Consider the following 24,257-nt stretch of genomic DNA (forward strand, 5'->3'; position numbering starts at 1 on the left):
TAGGTTACCGTGGGTGTAACAGTCAAATTGCCAGGTTTTAGAGGTTCCAAAACCCTGCTATGGATTATATGTCTGTGGCCATGACGCAACAAGCTGTTCTACAGATAGAAGGTGCTCATGCATTGATGAGCACACAAAAGCACAACAAAAGTAGAATTAACGATAAGTAATCAAATAAAGATGGCACTTCTACATTTCGGCACAAATTATAGTGTGGCACTGACTCGCCCATAGATTGACGTTTCAGCATTGTCTCAATGACGAGTTTGGCATTCGACTAGCCATGTGCGACATGCACGCGCAGTAACCAGCCTGCTAGAGTTAGCGGCAGGCGGACGAGCAATATCCACTGTAGTAGTACGAGCCTGATGTGGAATGTGAAGCTAATTGAAGTAGGCTAGCTTCATAAAAGCCTGATCTGGAATGTGAAGCTAATTGAAGTAGGCTAGCTTCATAAAAGCCTGATCTGGAATGTGAAGCTAATTGAAGTAGGCTAGCTTCATAAAACCCTGATCTGGAATGTGAAGCTAATTGAAGTAGGCTAGCTTCATAAAAGCCTGATCTGGAATGTGAAGCTAATTGAAGTAGGCTAGCTTCATAAAACCCTGATCTGGAGTGTGAAGCTAATTGAAGTAGGCTAGCTTCATAAAAGCCTGATCTGGAATGTGAAGCTAACTGAAGCTGGCTAGCGTTATAAAAGCCTGAGTAGATCAAGCTTGCTTTGTAGTATACAACTCAGGAGGGGATATGATATAAGGGAAGATATGAAGGAAGATCAGCGGTCGTGGAAAAAAGGTTTCACAACTTTTGGGACACAACCTCTCAGCTCCCCAGCTTCATCTGCGACCTCTAACCTCTGGCCTGAACAGAGGCAGCCAGCGTCAACACACAGGGCACATTTTTGATTTACAAACAAACAAATATTAAAGGCTATTTTCTGGGAATTGAAAGAGGCATGGCTCATCATGATATTTCTCAATATGCTTTACATATGCTTTAGTTGGGTTTCTACTGAGCTCTAAAGCTGGAATAAGAGGAAAAGAGACGAGGGTGGGAAGAGAAAGTAGACGCCACCATCACAGACCAATCAGTCTCTGGTAAAGCCGTTGAGTGACACTGCTCTGGCCTATCAGAACTGCCCAAGTGTCCATGATAACAGATCACTGTAATTCGTCATTTGCAGAGTGCAGTTGCCCCTCCCTCTTCCCAATAGTAAGGCTCGTCGGTCACTGGGGGAAAAGAGAATACTGTTCTCCTGTCATATTTACATGTAACTGAATTATTCTACCATAGTCATGTACATTCCTATTATTTCCATTGTTGCAGTAAGTTTTTCAGTTTCAACTGCTCATCCCCTTCTGTCTCTTCATCTAGCTAACCACCCTTCTTTCCCCGTCTTGACCTCTTGCTGGTGGTGTGCTGGGGGTCGAGGAAGGCTCGGATGGCCTCAGCGAACATCAGTCTTATTACCCCTCCTTTACTCTTCCTCTCTATCTCCCCAATCCCCCCCCTCTCTCCTTCCCCTCCTCTCTCTCTCTCTCTCTCTCTCTCTCTCTCTCTCTCTCTCTCTCTCTCTCTCTCTCTCTCTCTCTCTCTCTCTCTCTCTCTCTCTCTCTCTCTCTCTCTCTCTCTCTACAGTAGCCTACAGGACCTCTTGTTGGTGGTGTGCTGGGGGTTGAGGAAGGCTCGGACGGCCTCAGCGAACACCTCTTTGATCCCATCCTGGTTGAGGGCAGAACACTCCAGGTAGCGGGCGGCTTGGATCTGACGGGCCAGTCCCGCCCCCTGGTGATGAGTGACAGGAGATTGGCTCTGCTCCTTCAGCTTGCGCTGGGTCTCCTCATCATTACGCAAGTCGCTCTTAGTGCCTACCAGGAGGACAGGCACACCGGGGCAGTGGTGGGACACCTGTGGGTACACACACATACATGTGTAAACACACACACACACACAATGTAATAAACCCACAGACAAACACACACACACTGACCTCTGGGTGCCACTTGTGTTTGACGTTCTCATAGGAAGCGGGGCTGGAGATGGAGAAGCAGATGATGAAGATGTTGGTCTGAGGGTAGGACAGGGTCCTCAGACGGTCGTACTCCTCCTGACCTGCCGTGTCCCACAGGTTCAGACTGATGGAGCGCCCGTCTACTGTCACCTAAAACACACACACAGGGGTAAGACACAGACACACAGGGGTAAGAACACACACACAGGGGTAAGAACACACACACAGGGGTAAGAACACACACACACACACACACACACACACACACACACACACACACACACACACACACACACACACACACACACACACACACACACACACACACACACACACACACACACACACACACACACACACACACACACACACACACACACACACAGAAACACAGGGGTAAGACACAAACACACACAGGGGTAAGAACACACACAGAAACACAGGGGTAAGTAAACACACACAGACACACAGGGTAAGAACACACACAGGGGTAAGAACACACACAGGGGTAAGAACACACACACACAGGGGTAAGACACACACACACAGGGGTAAGACACACACACATGGGTAAGAACACACACAGAAACACAGGGGTAAGAACACACACACAGAGAAACACAGGGGTAAACACACACACACACACAGAAACACAGGGGTAAACACACATACACACAGAAACACAGGGGTAAGAATACACACGGGTAAGAACATAAACACACATGGGTAAGAACACACACACACCCTTGTAAGAACACACACACACACAGGGGTAAGAAAACACACACAGAAACACAGGGGTAAGAACACACAGGTGTATGATACACACACAGGGATGTAAATGCACACAGAAGGAAGTAAATAGACACACACACACACGGAACACATGCAGGCAGGTATAAACACACACACATACACGTGTAGAAACACATACATACAATGGGGCAAAAAAGTATTTCGCCACCAAGAGTCAGCCATCAATTGTGCAAGTTCTCCCACTTAAAAAGACGAGAGAGGCCTGTCATTTTCATTACAGGTACACTTCAACTATGACAGACAAAATGAGAAAAGAAAATCCAGAAAATCTCATTGTAGGATTTTTAATGAATTTATTTGCAAATTATGGTGGAAAATAAGTATTTGGTCAATAACAAAAGTTTATCTCAATACTTTGTTATATACCCTTTGTTGGCAATGACAGAGGTCAAACGTTTTCTGTAAGTCTTCACAAGGTTTTCACACACTGTTGCTGGTATTTTGGCCCATTCCTCCATGTAGATCTCCTCTAGAGCAGTGATGTTTTGGGGCTGTTGCTGGGCAACACGGACTTTCAACTCCCTTCAAAGATTTTCTTAAGCAGGGGGACACGTCTGGCACTGCAGGATTTGAGTCCCTGGCGGCGTAGTGTGTTACTGATAGTAGGCTTTGTTACTTTGGTCCCAGCTCTCTGCAGATCATTCACTAGGTCCCCCCGTGTGGATCTGGGATTTTTGCTCACCGTTCTTTTGATAATTTTGACCCCACAGGGTGAGATCTTGCGTGGAGCCCCAGATCGAGGGTCTTGTATGTCTTCCATTTCCTAATAATTGCTCACACAGTTGATATCTTCAAACCAAGCTGCTTACCTATTGCAGATTCAGTCTTCCCAGCCTGGTGCAGGTCTACAATTTTGTTTCTGGTGTCCTTTGACAGCTCTTTGGTCTTGGCCATAGTGGAGTTTGGAGTGTGACTGTTTGAGGTTGTGGACAGGTGTCTTTTATACTGATAACAAGTTCAAACAGGTGCCATTAATACAGGTAACGAGTGGAGGACAGAGGAGCCTCTTAAAGAAGAAGTTACAGGTCTGTGAGAGCCAGAAATCCTGCTTGTTTGTAGGTGACCAAATACCTATTTTCCACCATAATTTGCAAATAAATTCATTAAAAATCCTACAATGTGATTTTCAGGATTTTTTCCCTTCATTTTGTCTGTCATAGTTGAAGTGTACCTATGATGAAAATTACAGGCATCTCTCATCTTTTTAAGTGGGAGAACTTGCACAATTGGTGGCTGACTAAATACTTTTTTTGCCCCGCTGTACATACACAAACAAACTCATACACAGTACCTGGCTGCTATAATTGTCAAACACGGTGGGTATATATTCCTTAGGGAAGGCTCCGGTTGTGTAGGAGATGAGCAGACAGGTCTTCCCTACGGCACCGTCGCCCACCACCACACACTTAATGCTCTGCATGCCTGCTGCGCTGCCGACCCTTCAACTCTCACCTCTCACCCTCAGCAACCTGATGGAACACACAGACATACCACACATTTAGGCCCCGTTCTATTTCGGTTCCTTCACCCTTCCCCTAGCCCAGTGTCTCCCAATCCTGGTCCTGGGAACCCAAACAGATGCACATTCTAGATATTTCCCTATAAGTAACAAATCAATGACATTGTGCACCTCTTAGGGTTCCCGGTACCAGGATTGGGACGCACTACTCTAGCCCCTACTAGCTGATTTTATTTCCATAGACAGATTTGCATAGGAAGATTGGATGGGTGAAAGTACGGCATCGTGGGGGGTTACAGATCATGCGTATATACCTACGTATCAGTCAACAGCTGAGGGTTAGAGGACTGGAAAGGAACCAGACATGAAGGGCCGGTGTTCCCAGACACAGATTAAGCCTTGTCCTTGGACTAAAAAGCACTTTAAATAGAGATTCTTTATTGGGCATGTTTTTTAGTTCAGGACAAAGCGACAACAGACACCAAAGGAGACGAGAGAGAAAGAGACAGAGATACAGTCATGTCATTTAGTATTATAGCTACTATTCTTATTGTTGTCGCTGTTGTTTTCATTGTTGTTATGTGTATCACTTCGCTTTGGAGACATTGACAGTCATGCCACTAAAGAATATTACATTTTAATGTAAATATAAAAGAGATTAGAGATACAGACAGATGGCCAGAGACCAAGAGACAGACAGACAGAGAGATAGAGAGAGAACAGACACAGAGAGACAGGAACAGACAGAGAGACAGAGAGAGACAGACACAGTGAGACAGACAGACGGACGGACGGACGGACGGGCGGGCGGGCGGGCGGACGGACGGAGATATAGAGAAAGAAAACAGACACAAAGAAAGACAGAAACAGACCGAGAGACAGACGCAGTGAGACAGAGAGAGAAATAGACAGAGACCAAGACAGACAGAACGTGAGAGAGAGAGAGAAACAGACAGAGACCAAGACAGACAGACAGACAGAGTAATAGAGAAAGAGAACGGACACAAAGAGAGGCAGAAACAGACCGAGAGACAGACAGAGTGAGACAGAGAGAGAAATAGACAGAGACCAAGACAGACAGAGTAATAGAGAAAGAGAACGGACACAAAGAGAGGCAGAAACAGACCGAGAGACAGACAGAGTGAGAGAGAGAGAGAAATAGACAGAGACCAAAGAAAGACAGAGTGATAGAGAGAAAGAGAACAAACACAAAGAGAGAGAGAGAGAGACAGACCGAGAGACAGACACAGTGAGACGGAGAGACCGAGAGTGTTTATGGAAATGAAGAGTACACAAGGAAACGGGATCCAAACAAAACAAAGATGTTATCCTGGGTTCAGCCAATGGGCTTCAGCTCTATGGAACACACAAACACACATACTGAGCAACATCCTCCCATAGAGCGCAAACGTATAAAATAGAATGATTTACTTTACATGAGATACAGACTCATGTCTATCTCTTTCTTGCTATGTCTGTATGTTTCGGTCTCTACCTACCTCTCCTCATCTCGCTCTCCTTCTCTATCTCTGTATATCTCTGTATATCTCTGTCTGTCTGTCTGTCTGTCTGTCTGTCTGTCTGTCTGTCTGTCTGTCTGTCTGTCTGTCTGTCTGTCTGTCTGTCTGTCTGTCTGTCTGTCTGTCTGTCTGTCTGTCTGTCTGTCTGTCTGTCTGTCTGTCTGTCTGTCTGTCTGTCTGTCTGTCTGTCTGTCTGTCTGTCTGTCTGTCTGTCTGTCTGTCTGTCTGTCTGTCTGTCTGTCTGTCTGTCTCTCTCCCTCTGTCTCTCCCTCTGTCTCTCCCTCTGTCTCTCTCTCTGTCTCTCTCTCTGTCTCTGTCTGTCTGTCTCTGTCTGTCTGTCTGTCTCTGTCTGTCTGTCTCTCTCTCTGTCTCTCTCTGTCTCTCTGTCTCTCTGTCTGTCTCTCTCTCTGTCTGTCTCTCTCTGTCTCTCTGTCTCTGTCTCTGTCTCTGTCTGTTTCTCTCTCTGTCTGTTTCTTTCTCTGTCTGTCTCTCTCTCTCTGTCTCTCCCTCTGTCTCTCCCTCTGTCTCTCTCTCTGTCTGTCTCTCTGTCTCTCTCTGTCTCTCTGTCTGTATCTCTGTCTCTGTCTCTCTATGTCTCTATCTGTCTCTCTGTCTGTCTCTGTCTCTCTCTGTCTCTCTCTGTCTGTCTCTCTGTCTCTCTCTATGTCTGTCTCTCTGTCTCTCTGTCTGTCCAGTTTAGATACAGTGACTCCACCCAGACTCCAGGGAAACAGGCAGTCAGCCCCACCTCCACTTGGGGTGTGACCCACTGAGGTCACTGTAGCCTGCAGACCAATCAGAACATCCCTTATGGCTGGGGTTTCATGCCTGTCAATCACTATCCAATAGGCGGGACTCTGGCCCACTGATCTTCTGCTAATCATGTGGAGAAGGATTACGTTTCCCCATAATGCTGATCTAAGGTCAGTTCTGCAATTTTCCCACTAATTGGTTGCATCCCAAATGTCACCTATTCCCTATACAGTGCACTACTTTTGACCAGAGCCCTGTGAGCTGTTTTACTACACAGCCCTAACTCGTCAAAAGTAGTGCACTACAGTGCCTTGCAAAAGTATTCACTCCCTGCAACACCACTAAGCAAGGGGCACCACCAAGCAAGCGGCACCATGAAGACCAAGGAGCTCTCCAAACAGGTCAGGGACAAAGTTATGGAAAAGTACAGATCAGGGTTGGGTTATAAAACAAGATCATAAACTTTGAATATCCCACGGAGCACCATTAAATCCATTATTCAAAAATGGAACGAATATGGCACCACAACAAACCTGCCAAGAGAGGGCCGCCCACCAAAACTCACGGACCAGGCATGGAGGGCATTAATCAGAGAGGCAACAAAAAGACCAAAGATAACCCTGAAGGAGCTGCAAAGCTCCACCCACAACGGAGATTGGAGTATCTGTCCATAGGACCACTTTAAGCCGTACACTCCACAGAGCTGGGCTTTAGGGAAGAGGGTCCAGAACAAAATAAGCAAACACTTTTGTGTTTGCCAAAAGGCATGTGGGAGACTCCCCAAACATATGGAAGAAGGTACTCTAGTCAGATGAGACTAAAATTGAGTTTTTTGGCCATCAAGAAAAACCCTATTCTGGTGCAAACCCAACACCTCTCATCACCCCGGGAATACCATCCCCACAGTGAAGCATGGTGGTGGCAGCATCATGCTGTGGGGGTGTTTTTCATTGGCAGGGACTGGGAAACTGGTCATAATTTAAGGAATGATGGATGGTGCTAAATACAGGGTTTCTTGAGGGAAACCTTTTTCAGTCTTCTAGAGATTTGAGACGGGGACGGAGGTTCATCTTCCAGCAGGACATTGACCCTAAGCATCTTGCTAAAGCAACACTCGAGTGGCTTGATGGGAAACATTTAAATGTCTTGGAATGGCCTAGTCAAAGCCAAGACCTCAATCCAATTGAGAATCTGTGGTATGACTTAAAAATGGCTGTACAACTTGAAGGAGCTGGAGAAATTTTGCCTTGAAGAATGGGCAAAAATCCCAGTGGCTAGATGTGCCAAGCTTATAGAGACATACCCCAAGAGACTTGCAGCTGTAATTGCTGCAAAAGGTGGCTCTACACACTATTGAATTTGGGGGAGGTGAATAGTTATGCACACCCAAGTTTTCAGTTTTTTTTGTCTTATATCTCGTTTGTTTTACACAAAAAAGATTTTGCATCTTCAAAGTGGTAGGCATGTTGTGTAAGTCTAATGATACAAACCCTCCAAAAAATCTATTTTAATTCTAGGTTGTAAGGAAATAACAAACATATTGTTAAATTAATATAGGTCAAAGTCATTGTTAAAACACCTATTGCTATTGAGAGATGGCTGTCCCAAACCCAGTCTCCTAAACTTCATGTTAAAAATGTTTTTTAACACTATTATTTCAATAGAACATGTTGAGTTCTTCTATTATTACATTGAAAGAGCCCCCCCCCCCACCAAATAAAAATAAAAACCCAGACCCCTAAACTTCATGTTGGCAGATATAAAGCCTCTATTGAAAAAGCCAAACCTTGACCCAGAAAATATAAAAAACTAAATTGGCCTATATAGAATCTCCCATTCCTCTCAAAACATTTTGAGGCAAGTGCCTTTAAAGGCAAGTGCTGATTTCAAGGTTTTACTGCTAACCTACTAGAGGTCGACCGACTATGATTTTTCAACGTCGATACCGATTATTGGAGGGCCCAAAAAAAAGCCGATACCGATTAATTTGCCGATTTAAAAATATATATATATATTTGTAATAATGACAATTACAACAAAACTGAATGAACACTTATTTTAACTTAATATAATACATCAATAGCCTCAAATAAATAATGAAACATGTTCAATTTTTTTAAATAATGCAAAAACAAAGTGTTGGAGAAGAAAGTAAAAGTGGTCCTTCTGTAGCTCAGTTGGTAGAGCATGGCGCTTGTAACGCCAGGGTAGTGGGTTCGATCCCCGGGACCACCCATACGTAGAATGTATGCACACATGACTGTAAGTCGCTGTAAGTCGCTTTGGATAAAAGCGTCCGCTTTGGATAAAAGCATCTGCTAAATGGCATATATATTATTATTATATTATTATTATTATTATTATTATAATATGTGCCATGTAAAAAAAGCTAACGTTTAAGTTCCCTGCTCAGAACATGAGAACATATGAAATCCGTTGTCCTGAGTCTGCACAACTCTGCTAGGACCAAGGATCAAGAGAGACACTCAAGTGTTTAAGTACTATATCTCTTGATACAATGATGAAAATAATCATAGCCTCTAAACCTTCAAGCTGCATACTGGACCCTATTCCAACTAACCTACTGAAAGAGCTGCCTCATGTGCTTTGCCCTCCTATGTTGAACATAATAAACGGCTCTCTATCCACCAGATGTGTACCAAACTCACTAAAAGTGGCAGTAATAAAGCCTCTCTTGAAAAAGCCAATCCTTGACCTAGAAAATATTAAAAACTATCGGCCTATATCGAATCTCCCATTCCTCTCAAAAATTTTAGAAAAGGCTGTAGCGCAGCAACTCACTGCCTTCCTGAAGACAAACAATGTATACGAAATGCTTCAGTCTGGTCTTAGACCCCATCATAGCACTGAGACTGCACTTGTGAAGGTGGTAAATTACCTTTTAATGGCATCAGACCGAGGCTTTGCATCGAACCTCGTGCTCCTAGACCTTAGTGCTGCTTTTGATACCATCGATCACCACATTCTTTTGGAGAGATTGGAAACCCAAATTGGTCTACACGGACAAGTTCTGGCCTGGTTTAGATCTTATCTGTCGGAAAGATATCAGTTTGTCTCTGTTAATGGTTTGTCCTATGACAAATGAACTGTACATTCCGGTGTTCCCCAAGGTTCCGTTTTAGGACCACTATTGTTTTCACTATATATTTTAGCTCTTGAGGATGTCATTCGAAAACATATATGTTAACTTTCACTGCTATGCGGATGACACACTGTACATTTCAATGAAACATGGTGAAGCCCCAAAATTGCCCTCGCTAGAAGCCTGTGTTTCAGACATAAGGAAGTGGATGGCTGCAAACTTTCTGCTTTTAAACTCGGACAAAACAGAGATATCATGTTCTAGGTCCCGAGAAACAAAGATATCTTCTGTTGATTCTGACAATTAATCTTAATGGTTGTACAGTCGTCTCAAATAAAACTGTGAAGGACCTCGGCGTTACTTTGGACCCTGATCTCTCTTATGATGAACATGTCATGTTTCAAGGACAGCTTTTTTCCATCTACGTAACATTGCAAAAATCAGAAACTTTCTGTCCAAATATAATGCAGAAAAATTCATCCATGCTTTTGTTACTTCTAGGTTAGACTACTGCAATGCTCTACTTTCCGGCTACTCGGATAAAGCACTAAATAAACTTCAGTTAGTGCTAAATACGGGTGCTAGAATCCTGACTAGAACCAAAAGATTTGATCATATTACTCCAGTGCTAGCCTCCCTAAACTGGCTTCCTGTCAAGGCAAGGGCTGATTTCAAGGTTTTTACTGCTAACCTACAAAGCATTACATGGGCTTGCTCCTACCCATCTCTCTGATTTGGTCCTGCCGTACATACCTACACGTACGCTACGGTCACAAGACGCAGGCGTCCTAATTGTCATTAGAATTTCCAAGCAAACAGCTGGAGGCAGGGCTTTCTTCTATAGAGCTCCATTTTTATGGAATGGTCTGCCTACCCATGTGAGAGACGCAGACTCGGTCTCAACTTTAAGTCTTTATTGGAGACTCATCTCTTCAGTAGGTCCTATGATTGAGTGTAGTCTGGCCCAGTAGTGTGAAGGTGAACGGAAAGGCACTGGGGCAACGAACCGCCCTTGCTGTCTCTGCCTGGCCGGTTCCCCTCTCTCCACTGGGATTCTCTGCCTCTAACCCTATTACAGGGGTTGAGTCACTGGCATACTGGTGCTCTTCCATGCCGTCCCTAGGAGGGGTGCGTCACTTGAGTGGGTTGAGTCAATGACGTGATCTTCCTGTCAAGGTTGGCGCCACCCCTTGGGTTGTGCCATGGCGGAGATCTTTGTGAGCTATACTCGGCCTTGTCTCAGGATGGTAAGTTGAAGTTATCCCTCTAGTGGTGTGGGGGCTGTGCTTTGGCAAAGTGGGTGGGGTTATACCCTGCCTGTTTGGCCCCGTCCGGGGGTATCGTCAGATGGGGCCACGTGTCTCCGGACCCCTCCTGTCTCAGCCTCCAGTATTTCTCCTGTCTTATCTGATGTCCTGTGTGAATGTAAGTATTCTCTCTCCTCTCCTCTCCTCTCCTCTCCTCTCCTCTCCTCTCCTCTCCTCTCCTCTCCTCTCCTCTCCTCTCCTCTCCTCTCCTCTCCTGAGGTGCTGACCTGTTGCACCCTCGACAACCACTGGGATTATTCTATGGGAGTTTTTGCTATACACCTGCATTGCTTGCTGTTTGGGGTTTTAGGCTGGGTTTCTGTACAGCACTTTGATATATCAGCTGATCTAAGAAGGGCTTCATAAATACACTTGATTGATGTTAAAAAGCATTTTTTAACACTATTATTTCAATAGAACATGTTGAGTTATTATATTATTACATTGAAAGAGGTCCCCCCCAACCAAATTAAAATAAAAACCCAGACTCCTGAACTTCATGTTAAAAATGTTTTTTAACAATATTATTTATTTCAATAGAACATGTTGAGTTCTTCTATTATTACATTGAAATATAATAATAATATAATAATCTTTATTTCAAACATCTTTCTCTAAAAAATGCTGTCCCACCGAAACACACATATTTAAAGACTGTAGAATCAATTAGCCTTCCAGCATTGTAGAACATCCTGCTGGTCATCGCTCATATCAACACCATTATCCCAGAAACCCTAGACCCACTTCAATTTGAATATCGCCCCAACAGATCCAGAGATCCACGGACTCCACACTGCCCTTTCCCACCTGGACAAAAGGAACACCTATGTGAGAATCCTAGTCATTAACTAGGGCTCAGCGTTCAACACCATAGGACCCTGGGACTAAACACCTCCCTCTGCAACTGGATCCTGGACTTCCTGACGGGTTGCCCCCAGGTGGTAAGGGTAGATAACAACACATCCGCCATGTTGATCCTCAACACGAGGGCCCCTCAGGGGCGTGTGCTCAGTCCCCTCCTGTACTCCCTGTTCACTCATGACTACACGGCCAGGCACGACTCCAAAACCATCATTAAGTTTACAGATGACACAACAGTGGTAGCCCTGATCACCGACAACAATGAGGCAGCCTATAGGGAGGAGGTCAGAGACCTGGCAATGTGGTGCCAGGATAACAACCTCTCCCTCAACGTGAACAAGACCAAGGAGATGATTGTGGACTACAGGAAAAAGAGGACAGAACACGCCCCCATTCTCATCGACGTGGCTTTAGAGCAGGTTGTGAGCTTCAAGTTCCTGGGGTCCACATCAACAACAAACTATCATGGTCCAAACACACTAACACAGTCGTGAAGGGGGCACAGCAAAGCATATACCCCCTCAGGAGACTGAAAAGATTTGGAATGGGTCCTCAGATCCTCAAAAAGTTCTACAGCTGCACCATTGAGAGCATCCTGACTGGTTGCATCACTGCCTGGTATGGCAACTGCTCAGCCTCCGACTGCAAGGCACTACAGAGGATAGTGCGTACGGCCCAGTATATCAAGGTGGTGAAGCGTGATTCATCACTCCAGAGAACTAGTTTCCACTGCTCTAGAGTCCAATCACATTTTTTGTGGGACTAGAAAAACATTTCTGGAATGTAAAATGATATTATCCAGTTTACAAGCTTTTAAAATAATACTTTTCGCACCCTGTTACGTGTCTGTTTTTGGTTCTGTTTTCTTGAACCGGTTCCAACCATTACGTCTAACAATATAATGAATTAGATGCATAAGTAAGTCAATCAATCAACAAATTTCAGATTCTTACAATCAGCATTGAACATTTTACAGAGAACAAAAGTGATTATAATTCTCTTAATGAAATGTAAAGGTTTTGAAAATCGTAAAAATTGTTTTGACTATTTTGTTAATTTAGTATTCAAATACAATGTGTACAATGAATCTGTAAAATAAGGTTAATCAAAATGATCCCTACTGTGCGGTTCTCCCTTTTATTACAGCTTTTTCACAACATTTCGCTAGTGACAAATTTGGTGGGGTGGTAAGGAAATATTTCAAATACAAACAGTGTGTGAGTAATATATATGTCTACCTGACATATGTTGGAAGATAAATATGTACTCTGAAAGTTTGGGGAAAAATAGGATATAAATGAGAAAGAAATCAACCCCCAGTGTGCACCACTTGTGTAGAATGACCCATATAAGGAATGGGGTGTTATAGAAGCTCACTCAGAAGCTCACACGTCCTCCTCACCGCAGATTACAACTTCATTGAAAGAGAGAGATGAAAGGAGAAGTAAGACAGGACGTTACTTTACCACTCCACTTCTTCCCTTACATGCTGACCACACCGCCCGCGTTGGGTGCGCGAGCGTTGCAAAATAAATGTACACATACATGTTATTCAATCATTTCATCCAAACTGTTTGCACGCGTCAATGTGCGTCTGCGTAGCCAGGCGCTAAAATAGAACCTGGTTCTAATTTTGAGGCTTGAGGCGCTGCAAGTCCCGCCTCTCCAATCTCATTAGGTTTTAGGAGCATATAACCACATGGGTGATTGAAAGCTGAACTGAGGTCCAGACTCCAGTCCAGTTGGTGATGGTAATGCACCTTAAAGTTGGTTGGCCATATAAAGTCCAAAGAAGAAGATGAAAAAGAAGACTGAATGAGGAGACTAGAATCTGTGCCGGAGTAGAAAACCTTGTGCATTTCAGGTAAAATAACAACCCAATGTTTATATCCTAGGACAAATTAGCTAGCAACAGCAAGCTAGCTAAATGGCCATGCTTTTTGACCTGTCCCCAAATTAATATAAATAGAAATGTCCCTTTTTCAGGACCCTGTCTTTCAAAGATAATTTGTAAAAATCTAAATAACTTCACAGTTCTTCATTGCAAAGGGTTTAAACACTGTTTCCCATGCTTTTTCAATTAACCATAAACAATTAATGAACATGTACCTGTGGAACGGTTGTTAAGACACTAATAGCTTACAGACGGTAGGCAATTAAGGTTACAGTTATAAAAACTTAGGACACTAAAGAGGCCTTTCTACTGACTCTGGAAAACACCAAAAGAAAGATGCCCAGGGTCCCTGCTCATCTGCGTGAACGTGCCTTAGGCATGCTGGAAGGAGGCATAAGGACTGCAGATGTGGCCTGGGAAATAAATTGCAATGTCTGTACTGTGAGACACCTAAGACAGTGTTACAGGGAGACAGGACGGACAGCTGAACGTCCTTGCAGTGGCAGACCACGTGTAAGAACACCTGCACAGGATCGGTACATCCGAACATCACACGGGACAGGTACAGGTACAGGTACAGGATGGCAGGGACAGGTACAGGATGGCAACAACAACTGCCCAAGTTACACCAGGAACACACAATCCCTCCATCAGTGCTCAGACTGTCCGCAATAGGCTGAGAGTGGCTGGACTAAGGGCTTGTAGGCCTGTTGTGAGGCAGGTCCTCAACAGACATCACTGGCAACAACGTCGCCTATGGTCACAAACCCACCGTCGCTGGACCAGACAGGACTGGCAGAAAGTGCACTTCACTGACGAGTTGCGGTTTTGTCTCACCAGGGGTGATGGTCGTGTTTGCGTTTATCATTGAAGGAATGAGCATTACACCGAGGCCTGTACTCTGGAGCTGGATTGATTTGGAGGTGGAGGGTCCGTCATGGTCTGGGGCGGTGTGTCACAGCATCATCGGACTGAGCTTGTTGTCATTGCAGGCAATCTCAACGCTGTGCTTTACAGGGAAGACATCCTCCTCCCTCATGTGGTACCCTTCCTGCAGGCTCATCCTGACATGACCCTCCAGCATGATAATGCCACCAGCCATACTGCTCGTTTTGTGTGTGATTTCCTGCAAGACAGGAATGTCAGTGTTCTGCCATGGCCAGCGAAGAACCTTGATCTAAATCCCTTTGAGCTCGTCTGGGACATGTTGGATCGGAGAGTGGGCCATTCCCCCCAGATATGTCCGGGAACTTGCAGGTGCCTTGGTGGAAGCGTGCGGTAACATCTCACAGCAAGAACTGGCAAATCTGGTGCAGTCATTGAGGAGGAGATGCGCTGCAGTACATAATGCAGCTGGTGGCCACACCAGTTACTGACTGTTACTTTGATTTTGACCCCCCCCCCCTTTGTTCAGGGACACATTGTTTAATTGTCACATGTCTGAGGAACTTGTTCAGTTTATGTCTCAGCTGTTGAATCTTGTCATGTTCATACAAATATTTACACATGTTAAGTTTGCTGAAAATGAACGCAGTTGACAGTGAGAGGACGTTTATTTTCATGCTGAGTTTATGTTGTTCAGAGTTCATTTTGATATTTCAACCTGCGTGTCCTGATCGCTTCTGGTGTTGATGGACAAATGCACACGATGACGCACGTGGATGCACGTTCCTACCTGGTCTCGTCAGCATGCTGACCACACTGCCTGTGGTGGGTGCGCGAGCGATGCAAAATAAATGGACACATACATGTTATTCTGTCATGCCCTGATCTGTTTCACCTGTCCTTGTGCTTGTCTCCACCCCCCTCCAGGTGTAGCCCATTTTCCCCATTATCCCCTGGGTATTTATACCTGTGTTTTCTGTCTCTGTTTTACAGTTTGTCTGGGTTGTTCAAGCCTACCAGCATTTTGTCTCAGCTCCTGTTTTCCCTAGTGTCTCTTTTTCTCAACCTCCTGGTTTTTGACTCTTGCCTGACTCTGAGCCTGCCTGCCGTCCTGTACCTTGGCCTCTACTCTGGATTATCGACCCCTGCCTGCCTTGACCTGTCGTTTGCCTGCCCCTGTCGTTTCAATAAACGTCATTACTTCACACAGTCTGCACTTGGGTCTTACCTTGATTCCTGATATTATTCAATAATTTCACCCAAACTGCAAGTCCTGGCTCTCCCATCTCCTCGCTGGTTTTTAGGAGCATATACCCACGTGGGTGATTGAAAGCAAATCTGAAGTCCACACTCCAAACCAGTTGGTACTGGTTAATGCATCTTAAAGTTGGTTGCCAACTGCCATGTAAAGTCCACAGAAGAAAAAGAAGAACAACAACAACAACAAGACTGACGGAGGAGAGATTACTAAAAACTAACTATGTTTCCCCTTTTGTCTGTGGATTAATTGTCGGTGTAGAGAACACACGATTTGTGTGCTCGATTTTATACACCTGTCAGTAACGGGTGGGGCTGAAATAGCCGAATCCACCAATTTGAAGGGGTGTTCACATACGTTTGTATTTATAGTGCAGTTGAGTCGGAGTTAATTTTGATATTTCAACCTGCGTGTCTTGATCACGTCTGGTGTGGATGGACAAAATCAACATGCATACAATGGCGCACGTGGATGCAGGTTCCTACCTGATCTAGTCAGCATGTTACACACTCTAACAGTCCCCAGCAGCACTAAGCTACAGTCAGAGTGAGAGAGAGAAGGAAAGAGAGAGAGAGAGAGAGAGAGAGAGAGAGAGAGAGGATGCAGAGTGGAAAGAAGAGAGACACAGAGGAGAATAAACATTCAGAGAGGGAGACCTTTAGACTGGATATGAAAGTTACAGATGGTTCTTTTAAGGGCTGAACTGAAAGGCTTGCATTCACAGCAGCAACATATAACAAGCAGCGACAAAGGATGCATCACAAATGGCACCCTAATATAGTGCCTATGGGTCCTGGTCAAAAATAGTGCAATATAAAGGGAATAAGGTAGAGACAGCATGATGTTGGTATGCCTGTTAATGCTCACTTTTAAAGAACACGAGTCCGGGCACTACCACTTTGGTGTGTACTCAGTTTGGTGTATAATTGTGTGTGTATGTGTGCGCGAGCCAGCGAGAGAGAACGTGCGTGTGTGTGTGTGTTGTTCACAGCATTTACAAGCAAGGCCCCAGGAGAGTGAACTAGCGGTGTGAGAAAGTGAAACAGGAAGGGCTAGATGTCCTGAGGGACAGGCCTAGTTGGGTCGGTTGCCAGAGTCTACTCTATGAGCTGTGGGTTATCACGACAACAATATGGTCATTTAGCAACCATTTACTCATCCAAAGTGACTAGCGGTTAAAGGGGCAATCTGGAATTCGTAAAACAACAATGGTTACAGTTGAAGTCAGAAGTTTACATACACCTTCGCCAAATACATTTAAACTCAGTTTTTAACAATTCCTGACATTTAATTCTAGTAAAATTCCCTGTCTTAGGTCAGTTACGATCACCACTATATTTTAAGAATGTGAAATGTCAGAATAACAGTAGAGAGAATTTATTTCAGCTTTGATTTTTTTCATCACATTCCCAGTGGGTCAGAAGTTTACATACACTCAATTAGTATTTGGTAGCATTGCCTTTAAATGTTTCACTTGTGTCAAACGTTTCGGGTAGCCTTCCACAAGCTTCCCACAATAAGTTGGGTGAATTTTGGCCCATTCCCCCTGACAGAGCTGGTGTAAATGAGTCAGGTTTGTAGGCCTCCTTGCTCGCACACGCTTTTTCAGTTCTGCCCACAAATGTTCAATAGGATTGAGGTCAGGGCTTTGTGATGGCCACTTCAATACTTTGACTTTGTTGTCCTTAAGCCATTTTGCCACAACTTTGGAAGTATGCTTTGGGTCATTGTCCATTTGGAAGACCCATTTGCGACCAAGCTTTAACTTCCTGACTGATGTCTTGAGATGTTGCTTCAATATATCCACATAATTTTCTTACCTCATGATGCCATCTATTTTGTGAAGTGCACCAGTCCCTCCTGCAGTAAAGCACCCCCACAACATGATGCTGCCACCCCCGTGCTTCACGGTTGGGATGGTGTTCTTTGGCTTGCAAGCCTCCCCCTTTTTCCTCCAAACATAACAATAGCCAAACAGTTCTATTTTTGTTTCATCAGACCAGAGGACATTTCTCCAAAAAGTATGATCTTTGTCCCCATGTGCAGTTGCAAACTGTAGTCTGGCATTTTTATGGAGGTTTTGGAGCGGTAGCTTCTTCCTTGCTGAGCGGCCTTTCAGGTTATGTCGATATAGGACTCGTTTTACTGTGGATATAGATACTTTTTTATCTGTTTCCTCCAGCATCTTCACAAGATCCTTTGCTGTTGTTCTGGGATTGATTTGCACTTTTCGCACCAAAGTACGTTCATCTCTAGGAGACAGAACGCGTCTCCTTCCTGAGTGGTATGATGACTGCGTTGTCCCATGGTGTTTAAACTGGCATACTATTGTTTGTACAGATGAACGTGGTACCTTCAGGCATTTTGAAATTGCTCCCAAGGATGTACCAGACTTGTGGAGGTCTACATTTTTTTCTGAGGTCTTGGCTGATCTCCTTTGATTTTCCCATGATGTCAAGCAAAGAGGCACTGAGTTTGAAGGTAGGCATCGAAATACATCCACAGGTATATCTCCAAATGACTCAAATGATGTCAATTAGCCCATCAGAAGCATCTAAAGCCATGACATAATTTTCTGGAATTTTCCAAGCTGTTAAAAAGCACAGTCAACTTAGTGTATGTAAACTTCTGACCCACTGGAATTGTGATACAGTGAATTATAAGTGAAATAATCTGTCTGTAAACAATTGTTGGAAAAATGACTTGTGCCATGCACAAAGTAGATGTCCTAACCGACTTGCCAAAACTATAGTTTGTTAACAAGAAATTTGTGGAGTGGTTGAAAAACAAGTTTTAATGACTCCAACCTAAGTGTATGTAAACACCAGACTTCAACTGTATATACAATGGTTATATATCATTTAAGTATGTACTTTATCTTGTATGTGGTCCAGGCAGACATCAACTAGTTGGTGTGTATATGTTTTAAGTATGTTATAATGTGTGTTATGACCACCTCTTGGTGGCTGTTAAAATCATTGAGGACTGAGCTGTCAGACGTACAGCTGTCCAAACACAGAACTCAATATTCCCTTCTTCCTTTCCTCCTTTCCTCTTTTCCTCCCTCCTTACACCCCTCATCTCGGAGTCAAACCCAGTAGTGTTTATGGGAAGCCAGACAACATTTGTTGTAGAATAACTCGCAGCATTGGGCTACGTTACACACTTTAAAAGGTATAGTAGTCCCAGCCTATTCATTTCCGATTAGGTATAATAAGTAAGCAGTCTTGGGTCAAAAACTCACCTAACATAGTCCTTCCTCCTCTCCTTCTCTGTGGCAGAATTGGTCCGACGCCCGAGGAGCGGATGGATCTTCGTTGTTTTGTGTTGTCAGTCAGTCGGGCGAGCGGGCGGGGTTGCGTTATGAAGGAAGTCGGTTCATTTGCGGAGAGGAGAGGAAGTGTATGAAACGGCTTTGGTGAAGTTTGAGGAAGTTTATTTGTTGGCGAATAGCCGCTGAGCTGAGGATGCCACTCTGACTGAGAACCATAGTTAGATTAGCCTAGGCCTACAATTGTTTTGTACATCCTAATAAAAGTTCATCATAAAGATTATATTTTGTAAGTAATTGCTCATACTATATATATATATATATATATGAACGAATTCGTTAAATACCATCTTTATGCAATTATAGCAGTTAATGCACATTGCTATCCACAAAGAAAACAACATAAATAAAGTGTGTGTTCAGTATAATTAAATATGATAGACATAGGCCCCTACATTTAACAGATGCAAGTTATGTTTATAGGCCTACTAGAGGGGTTAAGTGCAGGAAGGGGTTTTGACGTTTGAGTTTAGTGACAGTTCGGGATAGAAAAAAGAACCCCAGCATGAAGTGCGCTTTTCTGGTAAATCCTGAAGGTGGCTTCCGCGCTCCGTGTGGAGCGCACTCAGTGTACGACAGTATATTATCCACAGATCATATCCAGAGGACAAGTTAGAGATGATATAAAACTGTATTCTGTTGAGAGGGGAATGAGCTGTTCGAAGTAAACTGATCTCGATTAGGAATAGTTTAGTCTACCCCATACAGTGCAGTGCCTACTCTCCGCGCGAAGACAGGGGCGACATCAGACATCGCACTCCGAGTGGACCTATATTCAAACTGATTTCAAATGGACTACACAAAAGGACTGGACAATATCTAGTCACAGTACACAGAAACTCCAGAGGACTTTACTGTGTTGGGGATCGTAAGACAGCAGCTGCATACCTCATAGGATATCCCAAGTTGTAAAGGTGAGTTTCCCAACGACGACGTAGTAAAATGGAGATGGAAAGTTGCGCTTTGACATTGAATACCGAGTTATTATTAGGTATACATCGAAGATTGTTACTTTGTTTACATTGGCATCGCTTATTTACTGGGATATGCTTATTGTCTGGCTACGTTTGTGTCACTTCCCATCTAGTACATTTGGTTCCTTGGAAGTTGTTGGAACGTATGTTTTGGCTTCCCCATTAGTTCTGGGAACTAAGCCATACGTTTATTGACTGGTAAAATTGTACTTTTAAATGTTCTGTGAATGGAATGGAAAGTTTCGCCTGTCTGAGATCATTCATTTTTAGGTTGCATTGAGTTTCTGAGAACGTTTTACTATGGTTTACTATAGAATGGAAATTATAGTGTTTTTTTAATAACTTCCTAAAAGTTTAATTGAATGCTAGCCTAGTTTATTTGTGTTGCACTCAGAGCACCGAGAGGACACATGGAAATGAATAGGTATTAGTCACTCAAACACATTTATTTTTTATAGGTGGCACTTCAGTGAGTTTCGAACCTATGATCTTCTGCATGGAATTTGTCCACTACGCCAAAAGGAAGGGGCTACTGTGTCATTTTATTTTTGCTCATACAAAGCTGTATATTTTTGTCTATTCAAACGGAACCCATTTCAATGGAAACAAGCAAGAGTTTAGTGTACATGTTTTTGAATAACATTAGTACAACTATTTTTGAATGTTACAAAGGTTTTCGTGGAACGTTTTCTGAATGTTCTGAGAACATGACTTTAAATAGAAACATGAGGAAACCTGCAAAAAAACGATGTTGAAGTACTGAAATTCCCATTCTGAGAACATGACTTACATAAAACCACGAGGAAACCTGTAGGAAACATACTGAAGTAGTCTTACTGAAATTCCCAACTAAGAAACATATGGTTCTCAGAACATTATGTGCTAGCTGGGTTGGTTGTAAAATAAAGCGGAACTTAAAGTGAGTAACTGAAGGACTTGACCACAATTCTGTAATATCTAATATTGTTTCCAACACGCTTGAGAATGCCAAGGCGGGCATTTATTATCTTATCGAATATCCATAGTTAAAGGCCTACTTTCACTTTTAAAGTAAGCAGTTCTTTTTGTTTTCTTCAGCATAACAACATTGATAGGCTACGTGTGTTGTCATTGTTTCTTGATGGATGTGTCTGTGTGGTTTGTTTAGGAACAGAAAACGAATTAAAAGGTCAGTACACTGCATTTCAAACAGTCGAGAATAATCTAATGATTTTAGGATTTCTAACTGACATCTGGTGTAAAGTACTTAAGTAAAAATTCTTAAAATTCTTAAAAGTAGTTTTTTTTGGTATCTGTACTTTACTATTTATATTTTTGACAACTTTTACTCCACTACATTCCTAAATAAAATAATGTACTCTTTGCTCCATACATTTTCCCTGACTCCCAAAAGTAGTCACATTTCAAATGCTTAGCAGGACAGGAAAATGGTCCACTTATCAAGAGAACATCCCTGGTCATCCCTACTGCCTCTGATCTGGCGGACTCACTAAACACATGCTTAATTTTTAAATTATGTCTGAGTGTTGGAATGTGCCCTTGGCTACCCGTAAACTTAAAAAAAACAAGAAAATTGTGCCATCTGGTTTGCTTAATATAAAGAATGTGAAATTATTTGCACTTTTACTTTTGATACTTAAGTATATTTTAGCAATTACATTTACTTTTGATACTTAAGTATGTTTTAAAACCAAATACTTGTAAACCTTTTCTCAAGTAGTAACCTATTTAGCAGTCTTATGGCTTGGGGGTAGAAGCTGTTCAGGATCCTGTTGGTTCCAGACTTGGTGAATCGGTACCGCTTGTCGTGTGGTAGCTGAGAGAACAGTCTATGACTTGGGTGGCTGGAGTCTTTGACAGTTTAGGGCCTTTCTCTGACACCGCCTGGTATAGAGGTCCTTGTTGGCAGGGGCCATACGCACTACCCTCTGTGGCGCCTTGCGGACGAATGCCTAGCAGTTGCCATACCAAGCAGTGATGCAGCCAGTCAATATGCACTCAATGGTGCAGCTATATAACGTTTTGAGGATTGAGGGCCCATGCCGAATATGTTCAGCCTGCTGAGGCGGAAGAGACGTTATTCTACCTTCTTCAAAACTGTTTTGGTGTTTGTGGACCATGATCATTTCTTGGTGATGTGGACACCTAGGAACTTCAATATCTCAAACCACTCCACTACAGCTCCATCTATGTGGATGGGGGCGTGCTTGGCCCTCTGTTTCCTGTAATCCACGATCAGCTCTTTTTTATCTTGCTGACTTTGAGGGAGAGATTGCAATACCAGGTCACTGACCTCTTCCCTCGTCATCGGTGATCAGGCCAACAACCATTGTGTTGTCAGCAAACTTAATGATGATATTGGAGTTGTGCGCGGCCACACAATTGTGGGTGAACAGGGAGTACAGGAGGGGACTAAGCATGCGCCCCTGAGGGGCCCCCGTATTGAGGGTCAGTGTGACGGATGTGTTGTTACCTATCATCACCACTTGGGTGCGGCCCGTAAGGAAGTCCAGGATTCAGTTGCAGAGGGAGGTGTTCAGTCCCAGGGACCTTAGCTTAGTGATGAGCTTGGAGGGCACTATGGTGTTGAATGCTGAGCTATAGTCAATGAATAGCATTCTCATATAGGTGTTCCTCTTATCCAGGTACAGTGCCTTGCGAAAGTATTCGGCCCCCTTGAACTTTGCGACCTTTTGCCACATTTCAGGCTTCAAACATAAAGACATAAAATGGTATTTTTTTGTGAAGAATCAACAACAAGTGGGACACAATCATGAAGTGGAACGACATTTATTGGATATTTCAAACTTTTTTAACAAATCAAAAACTGAAAAATTGGGCGTGCAAAATTATTCAGCCCCCTTAAGTTAATACTTTGTAGCGCCACCTTTTGCTGAAATTACAGCTGTAAGTCGCTTGGGGTATGTCTCTATCAGTTTTGCACATCGAGAGACTGACATTTTTTCCCATTCCTCCTTGCAAAACAGCTCGAGCTCAGTGAGGTTGGATGTTCTTCACCGGTTGCCCTTTTCTTGTGGCAACATTAATAATAATAATAATAATATATATGCCATTTAGCAGACGCTTTTATCCAAAGCGACTTACAGTCATGTGTGCATACATTCTACGTATGGGTGGTCCCGGGGATCGAACCCACTACCCTGGCGTTACAAGCGCCATGCTCTACCAACTGAGCTACAGAAGGACCAGTGTGGTGTTTCACGCAATAGATATGGTGGTAGAGTGTGGTGTTTCACGCAATAGATATGGGAGTTTATCAAAATTGGGTTTGTTTCCAAATTCCAAATTGTGGGTCTGTGGAATCTGAGTGAAATATGTGTCTCTAATATGGTCATACATTTGGCAGGAGGTTAGGAAGTGCAACTCAGGTTTCACTTCATTTTGTGGGCAGTGTACACATAGTCTGTCTTCTCTTGAGAGCCAGGTCTGCCAACGGCGGCCTTTCTCAATAGCAAGGCTATGCTCACTGAGTCTGTACATAGTCAAAGCTTTCCTTAAGTTTGGATCAGTCACAGTGGTCAGGTATTCTGCCACTGTGTACTCTCTGTTTAGGGCCAAATGGCATTCTAGTTTGCACAGTTTTTTTGTTGATTCTTTCCAATGTGTCAAGTAATTATCTTTTTGTTTTCTCATGATTTGGTTGTGTCTAATTGTGTTGCTGTCCTGGGTCTGTCTTTATCTCTCTCTCTCTCTCTCTCTCTCTGTCTCTCTCTCTCTCTCTCTCTCTCTCTCTCTCTCTCTCTCTCTCTCTCTCTCTCTCTCTCTCTCTCTCTCTCTCTCTCTCTCTCTCTCTGTCTCAGGAGGATGGGGTGTGTGTGGCTGGTGATGGGGTATGTGGTGTGTGTGTGCCTTTGGGGTCAGAGCGAGTCGGACAGGACCAACCAGGCCTCTCCCATCCATCTGCAGGTTGGCAATGGAGCCTCAGGTAAGACTGACTGGCCAAACTCTCTGTAAATACCATTTAGGATGGCAGCGTTTGACAGCATTCCGGTCTTTAAAGCACTCTGCAATCTAACACACAACATAGAGCAGCCTATTGCATCCATTGTGGCCTAGCAAGTGAC

At 43.6% G+C, this 24,257-nt stretch overlaps 2 protein-coding genes across 7 annotated transcripts in view; one reads left to right on the plus strand and one right to left on the minus strand.

The window, feature by feature from the left end:
• Positions 1–995: 995 nt before the first annotated feature.
• Positions 996–19,266, minus strand: LOC123994759 (rho-related GTP-binding protein RhoG-like). Of its 3 annotated transcripts, XM_046297729.1 has the most exons (6): positions 19,112–19,226; positions 16,353–16,402; positions 15,838–16,007; positions 4,119–4,296; positions 1,991–2,161; positions 996–1,908 (listed from the first exon to the last, which is right to left on the minus strand). In XM_046297729.1, the coding sequence occupies exons 4-6, from the start codon at positions 4,245–4,247 to the stop codon at positions 1,633–1,635; spliced, it is 576 nt and encodes a 191-aa protein (XP_046153685.1). In that variant the 5' UTR covers positions 4,248–4,296; positions 15,838–16,007; positions 16,353–16,402; positions 19,112–19,226; the 3' UTR covers positions 996–1,632. The 3 variants fall into 3 exon arrangements, with proteins under 3 accessions (XP_046153685.1, XP_046153683.1, XP_046153684.1); XM_046297727.1 differs by lacking the exon at positions 15,838–16,007 and having other exon boundaries at positions 19,112–19,220; XM_046297728.1 differs by lacking the exons at positions 15,838–16,007; positions 16,353–16,402 and having other exon boundaries at positions 19,112–19,266.
• A 468-nt stretch (positions 19,267–19,734) lies between these two features.
• Positions 19,735–24,257, plus strand: part of LOC123994760 (stromal interaction molecule 1-like) — a 117,002-nt gene continuing 112,479 nt past the window's right edge. For 2 of the 4 annotated variants that reach the window (XM_046297730.1, XM_046297733.1), the window contains exons 1-2: positions 19,735–20,112; positions 23,994–24,118. In XM_046297730.1, coding sequence (XP_046153686.1) covers positions 23,998–24,118 — 121 coding nt within the window. In that variant the 5' untranslated portion in view covers positions 19,735–20,112; positions 23,994–23,997. Of the gene's footprint in view, positions 20,113–21,073; positions 21,223–21,319; positions 21,341–23,993; positions 24,119–24,257 lie in introns of those variants that run through there. The other 2 variants (XM_046297731.1, XM_046297732.1) reach the window with 2 other exon arrangements.

Source organism: Oncorhynchus gorbuscha, linkage group LG14 (assembly GCF_021184085.1).
Source record: "Oncorhynchus gorbuscha isolate QuinsamMale2020 ecotype Even-year linkage group LG14, OgorEven_v1.0, whole genome shotgun sequence".
Classification (NCBI taxonomy): Eukaryota; Metazoa; Chordata; class Actinopteri; order Salmoniformes; family Salmonidae; genus Oncorhynchus; species Oncorhynchus gorbuscha.

What these genes read in the sequence shown, in the direction of transcription:
- LOC123994759 (XM_046297728.1), bottom strand. Translation starts at nt 4,247, where the DNA reads ATGCAGAGCATTAAGTGTGTGGTGGTGGGCGACGGTGCCGTAGGGAAG. An exon ending in TTGACAATTATAGCAGCCAG is followed by an intron (nt 2,162 to 4,118) that starts GTACTGTGTATG and finishes TGTGTGTTTTAG; the next exon opens with GTGACAGTAGACGGGCGCTC. An exon ending in AACACAAGTGGCACCCAGAG is followed by an intron (nt 1,909 to 1,990) that starts GTCAGTGTGTGT and finishes GTGTACCCACAG; the next exon opens with GTGTCCCACCACTGCCCCGG.